Below are 16,828 nucleotides of genomic sequence, written 5' to 3' on the forward strand. Positions count from 1 at the left end.
GTAGTATTCTAGTTCGTTTAGGTTTAAAGTGTGTGTGTGGTAAACCGACGATTGAGTCATGATATGCAAAGGATGTGTGTTGTTTTAAATGTGATTATTTTTTTAAAAAAGCGTTTCAAAATTTTATGCTAATCCATATAATGAAACGTGATAAAATAGGATTTTGTTCCAGGATTTCAGTGCTAATGAGTCAAAAATTACTGGCTTAATTAGAGATGAAATTCTCTTGATGAAATATTTTTTTATAACAGGTCATTTGAAAAGTTCCCGGCCTACCATTTAAAACACATTTTTTTAACAAAATTAGTTTTTTTTATTCAACATAATTCCCTTCAAGGGTGATACACAGATTATAGCGACCCTCCAACATTTCGATACAATTTTTGTAGTACGATTTGTCCTTTGCTACAAAATAGGCCTCAGTTTCGGCGATCACCTCTTCATTCCACGAAATTTTTTCTTCGCAGCGAGCATTCTTTTGGGATCTGAGAACAGAAAATAGTCTCTGAGGGAGAGATCTGGAGAATACGGTGGATGAGGAAGCAATTCGAAGACCAATTCATGGATTTTTGCCATCGTTTTCACTGACCCGTGACACGGTGCTTGGTGAAGTAGTACTTTCTTTTTCTTCATATGCGGCCGTTTATCAGCGATTTCATCCTTCAAACGGTCTAATGAGGCTATGTAATAGTCGCTGTTGATGGTACTTCCTTTTTCAAGGTAGTCAACACCCAAAATACAGACGCCAAAACTTGCCAGCGGACTGTTGCGTTTTCCCAAGCTTTGGAGTGGGTTCATCGTGTATAGCCCACTCGGATGACTGTCAATTAGTCAAAAGTGAGCTTGCGCGGCACCCACTTTGTACACGTTCATTTGATATCTTTAGAGTGTCTGCTATTTCATTCAATTTCAATTTACGGCCATTCAAAAACATTTTGTGGATTTATTTAGTGTTTTCGTCGGTAACAACTTCTTTTGTGCGTCCACTGCGTTCACCGTCTTCGGTGCTCATTGAACTATGTCTAAACTTAGCATACCAATCCTTGATGGTTGATTTTCCTGGGACAGTGTCCGGAAGCTCGGCATCAAGCAAAGTTCTTGCTTCAACTGTATGTTTTCCTTTCAAAAAGAAATATTTTACCAACACGCGTTATTCATTTTTATCATTGTTTTTCACAATAACAAAAGTTGCCTCACTCAAAATGCTATAATTCACAAACTAACGATCCGACAGCTTTTAATTTATACAACCGTCTTTTCAGGATTAGGGGTAACATATGGATTTACTTCTAGTACCGCCATATATGTGTCAGGCCGAGGACTTTTCAATTAACCTGTTAGTTATTCGAATTAAGCAATTTACTTTGATGTCTTAATGAAAATGTTACAAAACTGAAGATTTTTCGTCTAAGTTGATAATGAGAGATGAAGTGGCCACGTCAATAAACAGAACAGTGGGTTTTGGGGAACACAGAACCCTCAGTTAATTCAAAAAGCATCACTGCGTCCACTAAAAACAACTGTATGGATAGGTATTCATGCTGGAAAATGACCAAGGTGTTGCCGTTGCTGTTACTGCTGAACGGTACCAAGACATGATTCGAAATTTTCTTGTGCCTGATATGGAAGAGCAAGGACTAGAGAACACGTGATTTCAGCAAGATGAAGCCACAGCACACACCGCTCGTTCAAATGTTCAATTATTGAGTGACGTTTTTCCACGAAGACTAAGTTCGCAAAGTGGCGATTCAGCATGGCCGGCCAGATCTCCGGTTTTAACAGCACCAGACTTTTTCTTATGAGGTTTTTTTGAAATCAAAAGTTTATGTGTATAAAACCTAAACGATTCAATATCTTAAGAATAATATTCGTCACGAAGTTGAAGAAATTCAGCCTCAGATGTTGCAGGATGTCATGAAAAATGCCTTAAAATGAACCGAAAATTGCATGGCGAATCGCGGTCACCATTTAGCCGATATATTTTTTCAGTCATAAGGAGGCAAAAATATAAAGACCGAGTAAACTTTTTGTGAAAATCAAACTTACTTATCTTTTCTTTGAGCGAAGTTATAGGTAATCAAAATGGTAGCGGTAGTTATGCCCCACGTTGTATTTTACATTTAAACGTCAGAATCATTGATTAATTTTTGAAACACCTTATGTTTAGTAATGATTTTAATTTACTTTACACCATTGTTTAACAGATTTGGCTGTACTTTAACATGGCCTTTCTTTATGTGGTATTTTCAGTCATTTCAGAGGTATTTTGTAATATTTTCAAATTTATTTTTGTGTAAATATAAAAACAATTATTAATAATATTGGTTCTGACGTCGATTAAACATCAAATGTCACATTTTTAATCGTTGTTGGGTGTTAGAACGCTTAAATGTATGCAGTTTTATATCAATTAGACCAAACCGTTTAATTGACTGATTTTTATTCACTGAATCGGAACAAAAACGTGAGGTCGATCCGGTGATATGGTGAAATAGCTCTGACAGAAACACCAGCTCATTATTGATGCAATCCATCGTTTTAATTACGGTCAATTACTGTTTTCGTTGGAGGTTTTGATTAAACTTTATATGGTAAACTTGGGAACATAACCTTCTTCAAAATCTCGCAAAAACTTTCATTTTATGAAGAACTTGAATTTTATTCAATAAATTTCATATATGCCGACGAGAGTAAAAAAGTATGCTCAGCTTTATTCTTAGATGTAGCATAAGCCTTCGATAAAGTTTGGCATGAAGGCCTTGTTCATAAACTACAGAAAATGTTACCAAAACAATACACCGCACTATTAAAATCGTACATTACAACCAAAATGTTTAGAGTCAAACAAGAACAAGCTTACTCTGCAATAAAATAAGCTAAAGCAGGTGTACCACAAGGAAATGTACTGAGGAAATACACTTGTGATATACCACAAATGGAGAATATTATGATAGCTACATTTGCTGATAATACTGCTACTATAGTTGTCGGAGATAAAAGCGAAGAAGCCTCACGAAAATTACAACAAGCAAATGACAATATAAATAATTGGACACAAGCTTGAAAAATAAAAATTCCATATAGCAACAACACTAAATATCTCGGAATTGTTCTTGATGCAAAACTTCGCTGGAAGGAACATATAAAGAAGTAAAGAAAAGAACTGGAATTGAAATATAGGAAAAGGTACTGGCTAATTAGAAGAAAATCACAATTATCAGTACATAATAAATTGCTATTATATAAGCAATTACTGAAATCTGTTCTGCAAAGGGTAACATAAAGAAAGTAAAAGTTTTTTAGAACAAAGTCCTGAGAAGTATTGTGGGCGCACCCAGATATTATAGGGCTGATTATCTACATCGAGATAAGAAATCAAGAGAATTACAAGGGGGTATGAGGAAAGACTCCATTCTCATAAGAATATCGAAGTATTGCAGCTTTTGGACACCACCAGATCAGGACACAGACTCAAAAGAATCAAACCATCTGATCTTGTGTAGTGTTGTGTAGTGAAGTGTATATAATAAGAAATAGAGCAGTGACATATATAAAAATTATTTCACCAGAGACTGAGATAGGGTGGATAGGCACCCCTAGTTATATACCTAGATTTAAGTTAGCATAAAGACAAATTGTAGGTTAGTGGGAAACTAGTAACAATGTAATAATTAAATAATAAAAAAAATATTTTATATATTCATTTATAGAGCTCTAATAATTATAGAAAAAATTGCAATATATACTCTATTGGTCAGATTTAGCATCGTTTACCTTTTTGGTATTTTCACAAGATTTTTTTTTGTCGAACGGCCTACTCATTTAATTTTCTTAGTCACAAACTCGATCTCTTTGTCAAAAATCACAAAGACGATTTGGGAACATTTCAGCTAAGAATATTTTCTCTGAAATAACGATCATTTTCGGTTTATATATAAATATTTATTCTATAAAACTAAGCTATGATACATATCTTCCGGCGTTAATAAGTTTGTCCAATGAGACCAGTTGATTTTCATGTTTTTCCAATAATTCTTTATCTTCTTCGCTAATATGTCTGGTTTCTCTGACGGTATTTGCCAAATTATTGGTCTCCGGTTCATTTTGGTGATAGATTGGTGGTGGTGGTGCATCGTTCTCCGATGTTACTGGCGCTGGTTCTTTGGGTTCTTCTATATTATTTTCTGCGGGATTGTTCAGACCTAGGGAAGACATATTCTACGAATTTATTGGGTTTATGTATCTATAACATTACCTAATATATTGAGATTTATTATTCCTTGGAAGAATGCCTCCAGCCAGGCCCCAGATTCCGTGGACGTAGGTAGGAATTGTAAAGCGGTTCGGCCAAACGACACTCCGTATTCCAACAGGTTTCTAAGTAGGAGTAGGTTCTCGGTGGTGTATAGTGAAGCTAGGAAACGAACTAGTCTTGCTTTGAACTCGAACAAACGCAATAAAGCTAATATATTTCTGGAAACGATATCGACTAAACTTTGGGACAAACTGGTAGCGATGTTTCCGGAATTTTCTGGGTTGGAGGAGGTAGTCGCCATCAGTGGCAAGCAAGCAACCACAGCGATCACCTAAAACAAATTTCATTAATCACATTTGTCTACTATCAACAATATAGTGTTTCGAAATTTAACATCGAATTTCTTCAGATACTGCTATAGAGAAGCCAATATTTAAATGGGAAATAGAACGATCAAAAAATACATTGGATTCGGGTTATAGAAAACGAATTCACAGCTTTTAAAGATCTATGGTCCATTGCCAGTAGTTATGCTTGGCGAAGGACTCCTCGAACTTCGGATAATTGATGCTGATAATGAGGATGAATGAAAAACTTTGTAATCTTCTTTAAACGTCTTTAGAAGTCGACCTGACGACCTCAATAGTCATCAAATTAACCTCCTTTTCATCAACTTTCTTTCAACAATTACTAAAAAACAGTTTTGTAAACTGCCATACACCGCATTCCACAAGAAAATGATGTTAACACTTACCATAAATGCTAGTTTACTCATAATGAACCGCACTCAACCAAAGGAAGCACCACTGATGAAAAACGATAAAATCCAAACGTATTCAGCGTAGGACAAAGCCAATATTGAACAGATTTTTGGAGAAATGGACACCAAATGACACCAGACAAACCTGAGAAGGGCTATTTAATTTTCAGAGAAAGTTACAAAATGTTTCAAGCAAAACAATTAAAGTATACTTTGAAAATAATTAGCAATAAGAATTTTAATGGTTCTAAATTATTCGATTTTGTAGATATCTCTAATCGGCATGGTTTCACACATTTCATCGCAGTGATTGTTTCGATAACTCCCCGATGTTGCTATCAAATATCAGGTATTAAAATTAAGTTGGTCATCGTTATTTTCGAAGAACTATGGGTCGAAGATTTGTTTCACCACTAAATATATTTTGGCAATTCTATCAATTCTCTAATGAAGACTTATGTGAGCTTCAATTAAAATATTGACGAAAATGTTTCCATAAAATTGATGCGTAAGGGTAAGTCTTCAGTGACATTTAGGGACCTTCACAACGGACAAAAACTTAGTTGAAACTTCTGTCAATAATATTCAAGCTTCCTTCTCAGTTGTACCCATCATTGTCTCAAAGTTAGAATCGAACATCAATTTACTAATTTTTCTTTCTTAAAATTGAAGTTCCTTCTTTCGGTTTAATTTTTAATAAAAAATAATAAAATGACAAATAGGGATATTTTCATAAATGTCCTTCATGTGGACTACATTAGCAACAGGAAATCATAAATATTTCCATTACGTAATAATATACATTTATATATATATATATATATATATATATATATATATATATATATATATATATATATATATATATATATATATATATACTATTAAATATATATATATATATTTAAAAACTAAAACTCCAATAAAATAAAAGCTCATGAATGCAAATCTATTAAGAGAGATTAAGGAGTAAAATTTATTGCCCAAGTAAAACCAAATTTGTTAAAGTGACATCAATTTAATAGCTACCTTGAGGGGTTCTTTTCATTAAAGAAAAAAAAGCTACTTAATCAAGATAGTTTGGATTTTTTTTTGGATCTATTAGAGCTCCTTCGGCCAGTATGTTTGAGAAATCATCTGCAGCGTTCAATAAGTTAATTTTTTTCATCTCATTCGCCTTTAGGAAATTGTGAAGAGGATAAACATGAGAACTCTTTGTATAATTTAAATTCTAATGATGACCCTATAACTTAAATTCTAGATGTTCCTATTTAAATAAACGGGTCACGGAGATATGGAATCTCATGCCCCAGAAAACTGTTTTATTATACTGTTAGTGGGTTTTTGAGCCATCTCTTTTATTTTATCCCGCTATATAGCCACGTCAATAATATAACATACTAGCGACCCGCCCCGGCTTCGCACGGGTACAATGCTGATACTAAATTAAATACACTACAGAAAAAATATGAACGTTGTATATAAAAACATAGCGGCCCGCTCCGACTTTGCACGGGCATAAAATATATATGCCTATGTCACTCAATGAAAACATGATTAAAATCGATCCAGTATTTTTGGTTCATTCATTACTGCCCTTGGCCTGCACGCATTAAATTTGGAGTAAAACAATTCCTCTTCCCCTATACTTACTATGAAGATTTCCTGCTATCTTTGGAATATCTAAATTCATACAATTTGTATTACATTACACATTTTTAAACGCAAATTTTAAATTTATAATATCTCCGAAAATATTTGTTTAATTTACATGCTGTAAGGAACCATATTGATCTATATTAATTGCACACTGTATTTAAGGTACTTAATTCGATAAGGATTAATGCCGTATTGCTTAAAATAGCTTCGTAAATAAGCCATTTTCTCACGTAAAAAGTAAACAATAAAAATGGTTAATGTGGGTTATCCCTAAAAGATAAACATATACCATCGCGGACTTTTTTGTAGACCTTTTTATGGTGTACAATACTGTAGTACATTAATTTGATCTAACTCGTAGGGTTAGACAGCGTTTTTGCTAATTGCTAAATAAGCCTAAAAAAATAGGTTAATTTACGACATCACGTTAGAAACCTCTAAAATTAGCAATGTTGCCTTAGTATAATATGCATGTATTATACATATAAACCTTCCTCTTGAATCACTCTATCTATTGAAAAAAACCGCATCAAAATCCGTTGCATAGTTTTAAAGATTTAAGCGCACATAGGGATATAAGGACAGAAAAGGCGACTTTGTTTTATAATATGTAGTGATTTTTGTCAATTATGTTTAAAAATTATAAATTTAAAACCATTTAATTGTACACTACATAATGATTTTATATATATATTATAAATTTTGTTTACTCAAAAGTATATATATATATATATATATATATATATATATATATATATATATATATATATATATATATATATATATACTTTTGGGTAAACAAAATTTTAACAGGAAAAGACTCACAAAGTTTGCTTTCAGTATAAGGAAACAAAAAGATAGAACTCTGATAGACGTCTAATAGATTAACATGATGGTACTAAACAAATATGGAAAAGGGAAAAGACTGAAGAAATACTTTGGATTAGTTCCAAAATTCTTTGTTTATAATTTCATATATATAATGTTTATATTTTTAGATATATTTATTATTACAGATTATACTTATTTCATTCATTGAATTTTGTTTAATAAACTTCTGAAATTAGATTGTTTTTTTAATTAAATTTTATTGACCAATTAAACCGTGACATCAGGGCTGCGTGGCGAACTTTATCAAAGAACCAATCAAACCACTTCAGGACGAAATATTTTTACAGGTATCCATAATGGAGATTTAAATCAAGCTACTTGGATACTTGAATGTTATCGATAGTTTCTACCTTTAGTCCTTTGTGCAGATTGTCGTTACATTATGTCGAATGTCTTCGAAATTCCTATGACATACCTGCTTGTATTTTCGTTAAATCATAAGAAGCATCTCCTTTAATTTTAAAAGCCATATATCGCTCTAAAATGTTTGGATATTGGTCAGCGAGAAGAATTTTAACCTGATGTTTTAAACCCTCATGCCAAACTTTATCGAAATACTGAGCAACATCTAGAAATGTTAAAAACTCACTAACTTATCAAACTGCCCTCGTATATAAAAATGTAACTTCCGTATACTTGTGTCCTCAAAATTGAGAATTTAGTAAATTAGTTTGCTAAATAATTACATAATGGTTCATTTTAATAACAGGGTTATTTGTTACAAAATAATAACGAAAAATTGTAAACGTATTATTTTGATTTATAATTTGCGATAATTAAGCTGGCTATGGTAATCGTCCTCTGTTTTGAATGTTTTGCTTGTTTCTCTAATAAATAAGATCGAACGGAGTGACAGTGGAATGTACTATACTTTTTTCAATATTTTTATTTTTTAATAATAATTTTGCATTCAGGAGCTATTATTTTATTGGAGTTTTAGCTATTGATCCAGGAAGAAAAGCTTATAGCGATTGCGTAGCTTCCTTCGAAAGGGGTTTAATTTATAATTATTAGCCGACTTGGTGGCGCAGTAGTAAAGCCGATGGGACGGTCCTCCTACTGTTGCGATAGCCGCGGGTTCGAATCCTGCTGGGGCATGGTCGTAAATTTATGTTTGTGATTGTTTAAAATTTGTGAATGTTCGAGGCAAGGGTGTAAAATCCGACAAGGAAAATGATCACAGTCAAGCCAGTAATCAGGCTGGGTAAGACCGGATATCTTCTGGGATGATTTCTAAAGTTGGTCACTCGCCAGGCTTAATGCTGAGGATCGTGGTTCGGAGCCCACGTTAAATTTTATGCTCAGTCCAGATAAACCCATAGTTGGTAGAAGGAGACTTTAAAATATATTTTTAAAAAATTATAATATATATATATATATATATATATATATATATATATATATATATATATATATATATATATATATATATATATATATATATATATATACTAGCGACCCGCCCCGGCTTCGCACGGGTGCAATGCTGATACTAAATTAAATACACTACAAAAAAATATGAACGTTGTATATAAAAACATAGCGGCCCGCTCCGACTTTGCACGGGCATAAAATATATATGCCTATGTCACTCAATGAAAACATGATTAAAATCGATCCAGTATTTTTGGTTCGTTTATTACTGCCCTTGGCCTGCACGCATTAAATATGGAGTAAAACAATTCCTCTTCCCCTATACTTACTATGAAGATTTCCTGCTATCTTTGGAATATCTAAATTCATACAATTTTTATTACATTACACATTTTTAAACGCAAATTTTAAATTTGTAATATCTCCGAAAATATTTGTTTAATTTACATGCTGTAAGGAACCATATTGATCTATATTAATTGCACACTGTATTTAAGGTACTTAATTCGATAAGGATTAATGCCGTATTGCTTAAAATAGCTTCGTAAATAAGCCATTTTCTCACGTAAAAAGTAAACAATAAAAATGGTTAATGTGGGTTATCCCTAAAAGATAAACATATACCATCGCGGACTTTTTTGTAGACCTTTTTATGGTGTACAATACTGTAGTACATTAATTTGATCTAACTCGTAGGGTTAGGCAGCGTTTTTGCTAATTGCTAAATAAGCCTAAAAAAATAGGTTAATTTACGACATCACGTTAGAAACCTCTAAAATTAGCAATGTTGCCTTAGTATATTATGCATGTATTATACATATAAACCTTCCTCTTGAATATATATATATATATATATTCAAGAAACATAAAATATATATATATATATATATATATATATATATATATATATATATATATATATATTACAACAACAAAACATGCTGTTACGACTATCTGTGCATCCGAGTACACAAGACTTGCTAGATCGAGAATTCACTTGATGTTATTGCACTACCCACTTATATATACTAATGAACTAATACTAATTTAATCTCTAAATGCATTATTCCTTACGTCAGGCATATTGAAAATGGCGCTCTAAATAAATAAACAACAAACATAACATAGAAAGGAAGTGAGCCAGTTAAAAATAACGACATCTAGATGTTGGACGTCGCAAAATTTCCTATAAAGTTAAATCTCCGTTTCTCTGTGATGATAGCTTAGTCAGAGATTAGTAGGACGTTAAAGAGAATTAAACCATTTGATCTAATTCAGTGAACTTATAAGTAAAACCAGAGCACCGTAAAAACAGTGACATAGATGTTAAGCCCAAAGTGTCTATCGTAGAATAAGTACTTTGTAATTTTAGAACCGTAGCAAATTAGGATTAGCAACAAATAGCTTATTAATGTTAATTTATTAGATAATAAAGAAGATTTAGACTTAAAAAAGTGGTCTCGTAAAACGATTGAATCATTAAGTTTACAGTTTAATGTCGATATTTGATCATCCGATAGGTTCAAAATAAATATTTTTCCAATTTATCAACATATACGTACGGCCGTTATATAACATACGTAAGGATGCCGAGTACGACTATCAACTATCTCAGGTATTTTCTTAACAGATTTTGAAATACCACTGAATTTACGATGGATCACAATTGTTTCGTATTGTAAAATGTGGTCGGGGCGACAGACGTAATCAGTATTTGAAACAGAGGACGAATGTGCATGGTGCGTTTTTTTTGTTTTCGAGAAATTCTCAATAGCTCTCGATATAGATGGGTTTTTTGATGATAATTACCTCTTACATAGTACAATCTTAATACACTAGCAAGGGAATTAAAGGATTAATACATCAGTATAACCTATTCAAAGTTATTTTGTACATACATTATTTAAAGTTGTGAAGTCAGAACGTCGCAATGTTGCCGCATCAACTCTGAGTTTTAGTTGAATTTGGCTTTGACATACAACAAAATTCTGTTTCCAAATATAATTTGTTTTAACATTATAGTAGATCTAGTGCATATATTATCGAAGGTACTACAATTAAGTACACTGTTATACGTAACGACACAGCAATCTTAGCTTCTCATGAGGATCCAGTCACAGCATTAATAAACCTACTGTGGCGATCGCCACGTCCCTTTAGGCCACCAGGAATTCATCAACAACAACTACATAGGTTGGCAACGCCGGTGGATTGGTACCATGCAGTTCCAGGTTATAAAAGACCATCACAACGACGTCTCGCTCTCTTCTTTTCTTTTCTCCATCCCCTTGTAATAGTACCACTTCCACAGCGCTACCGTACTTCCTCTACCTAACCTAATATCCTCTCAATTGTCCCGTCGACCACATGTATCATTTAACATTGAAATAAACAGTATTTCTTCAACCAGTGTTTTCAATTCTCGTGCAAATTCCTTCCAAAAATAGTAGTGAGTGTTCTAACAAATAATCGCAGCGGCAGCCACACATTTCGACCGACTGACCGACCCGACGAACATTCCTACACTACAAACCCACATGGAGCAAATACAATTATGATTGAAGCCATGGCGCACTAAAGCCAATGAAACAAAATCCCCCCATGTAGCATTTACCCTGCATAGAAGAACATGTCCACCAATGAATATCAATCATTGTCAACTCCCCCAAGCAGAGCAAGTTAAATATCTTGGCATGTACTTAGATCGAGGCCTAACCTGGAAGAAGCACATACTCTCTAAACGAAAACAACTTGGACTTAAATTTTATCAAATATATTGGCTCATCGGCCGCAAATCCAAGTTATCATTAGATAACAAGGTGTTGCTGTATCAGTCTATACTCAAGCCTATTTGGTTGGGGTATAACTATGGGGTACCGCTAGCAAATCTAATATATATATATATATATATATATATATATATATATATATATATATATATATATATTCAACGGTTCCAAAATAAAATGTTGCGTGTTATTGTTATAAAGTGATACAACGCGATATTCCTCTAAAATCTATAACGAGTATAATTCAACGTGTTTTTGTGAAGTACTTCGAAAGAATGTCAGTGTATCCCAACGTACTCGCTAAATATACGACGTGATAGTGAAGTGCGTAGACTAAAACGTTTAAAACCACCTGATCTGATTACCGGACATACACAGTTATAATAGTTTGTAGGTTAGGGTTGTGTTTGATTATATTTGCATTGAACTCTTTTCCATACCACCTGTGGGTTAGAGTTCTAGGCACGGTTGTATAGTTGTATTCTCTGGAGGCCTATCCCACCTAATTAACATTTTTGTATCCAAATTGTCCAAGAGGCTGACGGGTTTAAACAAAATAAATAAAATTTTTATATCCAGATAATATATTTTACTTTTATTAGACAGCATTTTTACCTTTTACGCTTAGTTCTTGTGTCTGTCTGTACAGTGTTTCCTTGTTTAGATATTTTGATATCACTGTATTTCTCCTTCGTTTGTTCTGTCACTATCTGTATACATCTTTCTTGATAAAACTAAATTTAATCACTGCGTTCTCCTGAATGCATTTTCCATATCTGCAAAATAGTTGCTATTTTTTCTCTTCTGACACATTTTAACCAAACGCTCATGTATATTCTGAGCAATTACAGACATTCCAGTACACATAAATGTTTTACACTCCACAATAACATTTCTTACAGTTATCATATATTAATTATATACTCATCTTTACTTGTTTCCACTCTCATCAGAACGCTTCATTCAAGTGAATAACCAAGCCGTTAGTTTCCAGTCTGTCTAACATTTGTTCACAATAAAATCATATGTTAATTTCTTCTTCAATGTGTTTGATCGAGTTCATCCAAACCAAAGGTGTTATTAACCATTCCTGTTTCCAGCATGAAGTCTAATATATCTGCAATGAATTATTAATAAATGTTATGACTAATAAAACCTAGTCAATTGTAATTCCAGCGTTTAACTGTTTCCATCAACTTTTGTTGTCATAACACTATTTTTATTATCATTTTGCTATGAGTGACCATTGGGCATATTGGTCCCATCTAAATACATACATTGAAATAATAAGTTCCTTCATTTTATTATATGCATTTAAAAATCGTATTCTTTTATAAGTAATATCCGGAAGTTCCATTAAACCTCTTCAATATTTTTCAGACTAACAGTTTCCTATGAAATAATTGTGTTAATTGATGTTTGTATTGGAAAACTACTCACTGTTTTTATACATTTCGTATATTTACTCATTTAGAGCTAACATCAAGCTCATCTTGATTATATTTTTCATTTTTTGATATATTTCAGTGCCCGTGTTCATACTGATATTCAGTACAGCTGCAACACGCTAGAAATATTTTCAATAAAAATCGCAGTAAATTAATATTTAACAGTAACAATGCTTACCTCTCTAACGAATTTTACTGGCAAGAGGAGTCCTCCATAATCTCGTACCTGTTCAAAATAACTGATTAGAGACACAATCCGTTTTGCCTGGCTTCGGAATGTTTAATGAGAATAATAATAAGCAATGATTTGGAATTTATCAAAACAAGCAAAGCATTAAAATAATATTTAAAGGTTTATAACCCCTTATTACTATTGTTTTAAAAATGTTGTATACGTTTGATAACCGGACGACTTTGGCGGGCTAGCTCGGTTACACGTACAGTTATCAAACAGCATTTTGTTTCTTTTTAATTAGAATAAAATGAAAAGGAAAATATTGTCTAATTCTAAAACGAATTTACAAGTTGCGTCAATACATTAAACATCTTGATGACGTACGTACAAATTAACGTTGGACGGACTATATACTTAGTTTATTCAAGAATTTAAAACGTATTATTTGGTACTGAACACTTGTTTCATATTATTATAACCCAAAGTTCCATCGATTAAACCACTACTTTCCGTATAACATAAAAAAAACGATCCTAAACTATTTAGAAACCATTCTAAGCTAGAACAAAACACCAATAAGCCATTATACCGTGGACTCTCATCATGGTATTTACATAATCAGGAGGAAGCCCAAGAGAAATACCGATGGTATATGTGGTATCAAATTGCACACAATGTTCCCATTTACATTAAATGCAAATACTATTGAATAAACCAGTATAAACCGTTAATGTTGCATTGTACTTTCTTCGGTAGATCACACGTTTTTAAGCTCTTATTACATCTTTATTAATTCAATAAATAAATCTATTGATGCAATCTACCTTTTTTGCATAAAAAATAAATAACTGGATAAAACAATACATTATTTACTTCAAAAGAAACCATAGATTGATGTTTCACGCTTTTAACACAAAAAACATAATTCTTATTATATTAAATCTAGATATCTAACTTAAGAATACGTACTTATGACTGAAACAAAGAAAAACAGTTTTAAATTGCAAAAAATCGTAAAAAAATATCGGAAAGCTCGTATTTATTGGTAACTAATTTAGCTTATGCAATGTGAGATGTCAGTTACCATTTAACATTGCATTAGGTCATTATAATTTCACTTAAAAGACACTGGTTTAATTGCTTAATAGTTACGCACATTTATTACTACAGACTGTCCTTCCTATTATCATATTTGTCCTTAATACTCAGCAAATATGTGACAAAAAAACGTTTTCTTATTTTTTTATCCTAATTTTTCATAAAAACATTAGAACAAAAGAATAAATTAATTTTCTAGGTTACGAATCGTCAAATGATTTTCACATATTAGGGATAATTATAGATGACAGTGACAGACGGTAAATTATAGTGACATTTTACAATAATATAACCGTATATAGACAGCCTTCATTGCATAAAGAATTATCAACCAAATCAAAACGTGTCTTGAGTGAGAAAAATAATTAAGATATAATGAACGGTCGTACATTTTCGGATTACTATAGACAGTCGATTTGCCAAGACTTACATAACCTCTACACTTTCTATGAAAATAATAATTTTTAGTGTAAAGCATACTACAAGCTGCATTTTCAATAATTACATTACGTAAGTTATTAGCACTATTTTTTAATAAAAGATGTTTCGAAACAATTACGATCGGAAAAATGTCACTTACTTGACATTAACGAATTTAACAACCGTTGAAACATAACCTAAAAAACTATAGAGAAATGAATGAACACGACATTAAAGTTGCCATAAAATCGAATAGTAAGCGCTGAAACCAAACGACTCGATTAAAATCAACGTGTAGTAAAATTAATTGCGATATTGTATCTAGTAATGACTAGCAAGGTCATATTTTCACTTTCTTTCGACGAATATCTGCACGTCAATAATATTTTCTGGCACTACGTCGTTTGCATATTGATATAGACACGTGCTAATATTTCAACCAATCAAATATTTAAATTTAACAAAAAACTCACTATATGATGTATAATAATTTTATTGAAATAAATTACAACTACTATGTATATAATCTAAAACTTATTAGAATAAATAAATAAATATTATTGTTACATAAACTATGCTGAAATAAATAGATACATGACCTAAACATTGACAATTATTCTAGTTTTATATAATTATTTAAGTTACAAAGTATATGCTACAAAAGAACTATCAAGTGGCATTTGATTTTCAAAAAGTAATGACTGTTTTACGTGGATGGTAAACTATACCTAACCAAAATTTAGATATTATAGTTACTGTTTGACAATTCTGTTTAGTTATCAACGATTGTTTAGTGGCCTTTTGACAACTTTGTATAAAACTTTTTTATGTTGTGAATTATGAGGTGTGGAACTATCGAATGGTATTTCGTAAAAAGTTTGTTTATTGAAAAAGTGATTTTTCCTAAATCCGTTTGTTTTTTCATTTAATATGGGATGATATTCAAAAGGCACGGATTGCTCTGATTTAGGGAGATGCAACTGTGAGGAAAGGTTTGGTAACGAATCTGTGGGTTTTGGATAGACGTAAGAATCATGTGATTTGGATTCATTTCTCTGAAAATCAAGTGAATTTTGTTGAGTCTCTAAAGGTGGAACGCCATATACAGTATTTGGTTTTGATATTTTAACTGATTGTTTGAGGTTGTGTTGGTTGGATATTGCTTTCGCCGTATAACTGTATGAAACTGTCGATGTTTGATGATTTTCTTGTTTTGAGTCAGCTGATGTGGATGATATCTGATTATTAGTAACATAGTGGGCGTATGGTGCGCTATACACTGGAAGTGGTTTTGATTTATACTCTATATCAACTTTATGGAGATCTTGTTGTTTTGAATGACTTTGATTTGTCGAGGATTTTGCTGTAAAACCATAAGAGAAAGACGGAGTAACATTAGAAGATTTTTCTTTCGTCTTTGATGTATAGGAGACTTGCTGATGATTCGAGACTTTTGTTTTAAGATCCTGAACAACTTTATGAAATTCTGATACTTTTTGAAGATTTGGGAGATGTGTAGGGGTGTCGGAAATACTATATTTTCCCTTATTTAGGTTATGGTGAATATCTAATGCTGGAACACCATATATAGTAGCAGGTCTAATTTTATCATCAAAAGAATGCTTTTGAATGTTGGATGAATGTTCTTGCTTTGAGTTACCTTGACCATTTGAGGACTTTGCTGTATAAGTATAAGAAATACTTGATTCAACAGATGGTTGATGCTTTGAATTTTTATATGAGCTTTGAGCTTGATTCAAAACCGTTGTTTTGATATTTTGAGCATTTTTATGAAATTCGTATACTTGTTGAATATTTGGAAGAGGTGAAGGTGTAGCGGGAATACCATTATGAAGGTCTAAAGCAGGAACGCCATATACTGTAGCTGGTCTGAATTGGGCATTAGAAAAATGTTTCTGAGTATTGGATGAGTGTTCTTGTTTCGAATTTTCTTGATTA

The 16,828-nt window shown here is 32.2% G+C and overlaps 1 protein-coding gene across 1 annotated transcript; it reads right to left on the bottom strand.

Annotated features, from left to right (window-relative positions):
• Positions 1–3,933: 3,933 nt before the first annotated feature.
• Positions 3,934–12,438, bottom strand: LOC143192410 (uncharacterized). The gene is made up of 3 exons (XM_076397763.1): positions 12,344–12,438; positions 4,256–4,586; positions 3,934–4,202 (listed from the first exon to the last, which is right to left on the bottom strand). Exons 2-3 carry the CDS (start codon positions 4,554–4,556, stop codon positions 3,961–3,963), a joined length of 543 nt encoding a protein of 180 aa, XP_076253878.1. The 5' UTR covers positions 4,557–4,586; positions 12,344–12,438; the 3' UTR covers positions 3,934–3,960.
• Positions 12,439–16,828: the final 4,390 nt, after the last annotated feature.

The sequence above is a fragment of the Rhynchophorus ferrugineus genome, unplaced genomic scaffold (assembly GCF_030347505.1).
Source record: "Rhynchophorus ferrugineus isolate W39M unplaced genomic scaffold, kcgeb_rfMv2 rfM3, whole genome shotgun sequence".
NCBI classification, from domain to species: domain Eukaryota; kingdom Metazoa; phylum Arthropoda; class Insecta; order Coleoptera; family Curculionidae; genus Rhynchophorus; species Rhynchophorus ferrugineus.

Coding starts and splice junctions, on each gene's coding strand:
- LOC143192410 (XM_076397763.1), bottom strand. CDS start 4,556: ATGGCGACTACCTCCTCCAACCCAGAAAATTCCGGAAACATCGCTACC. Junction 4,203..4,255: donor AATAAATCTCAATATATTAG/GTAATGTTATAG, acceptor TGTCTTCCCTAG/GTCTGAACAATCCCGCAGAA.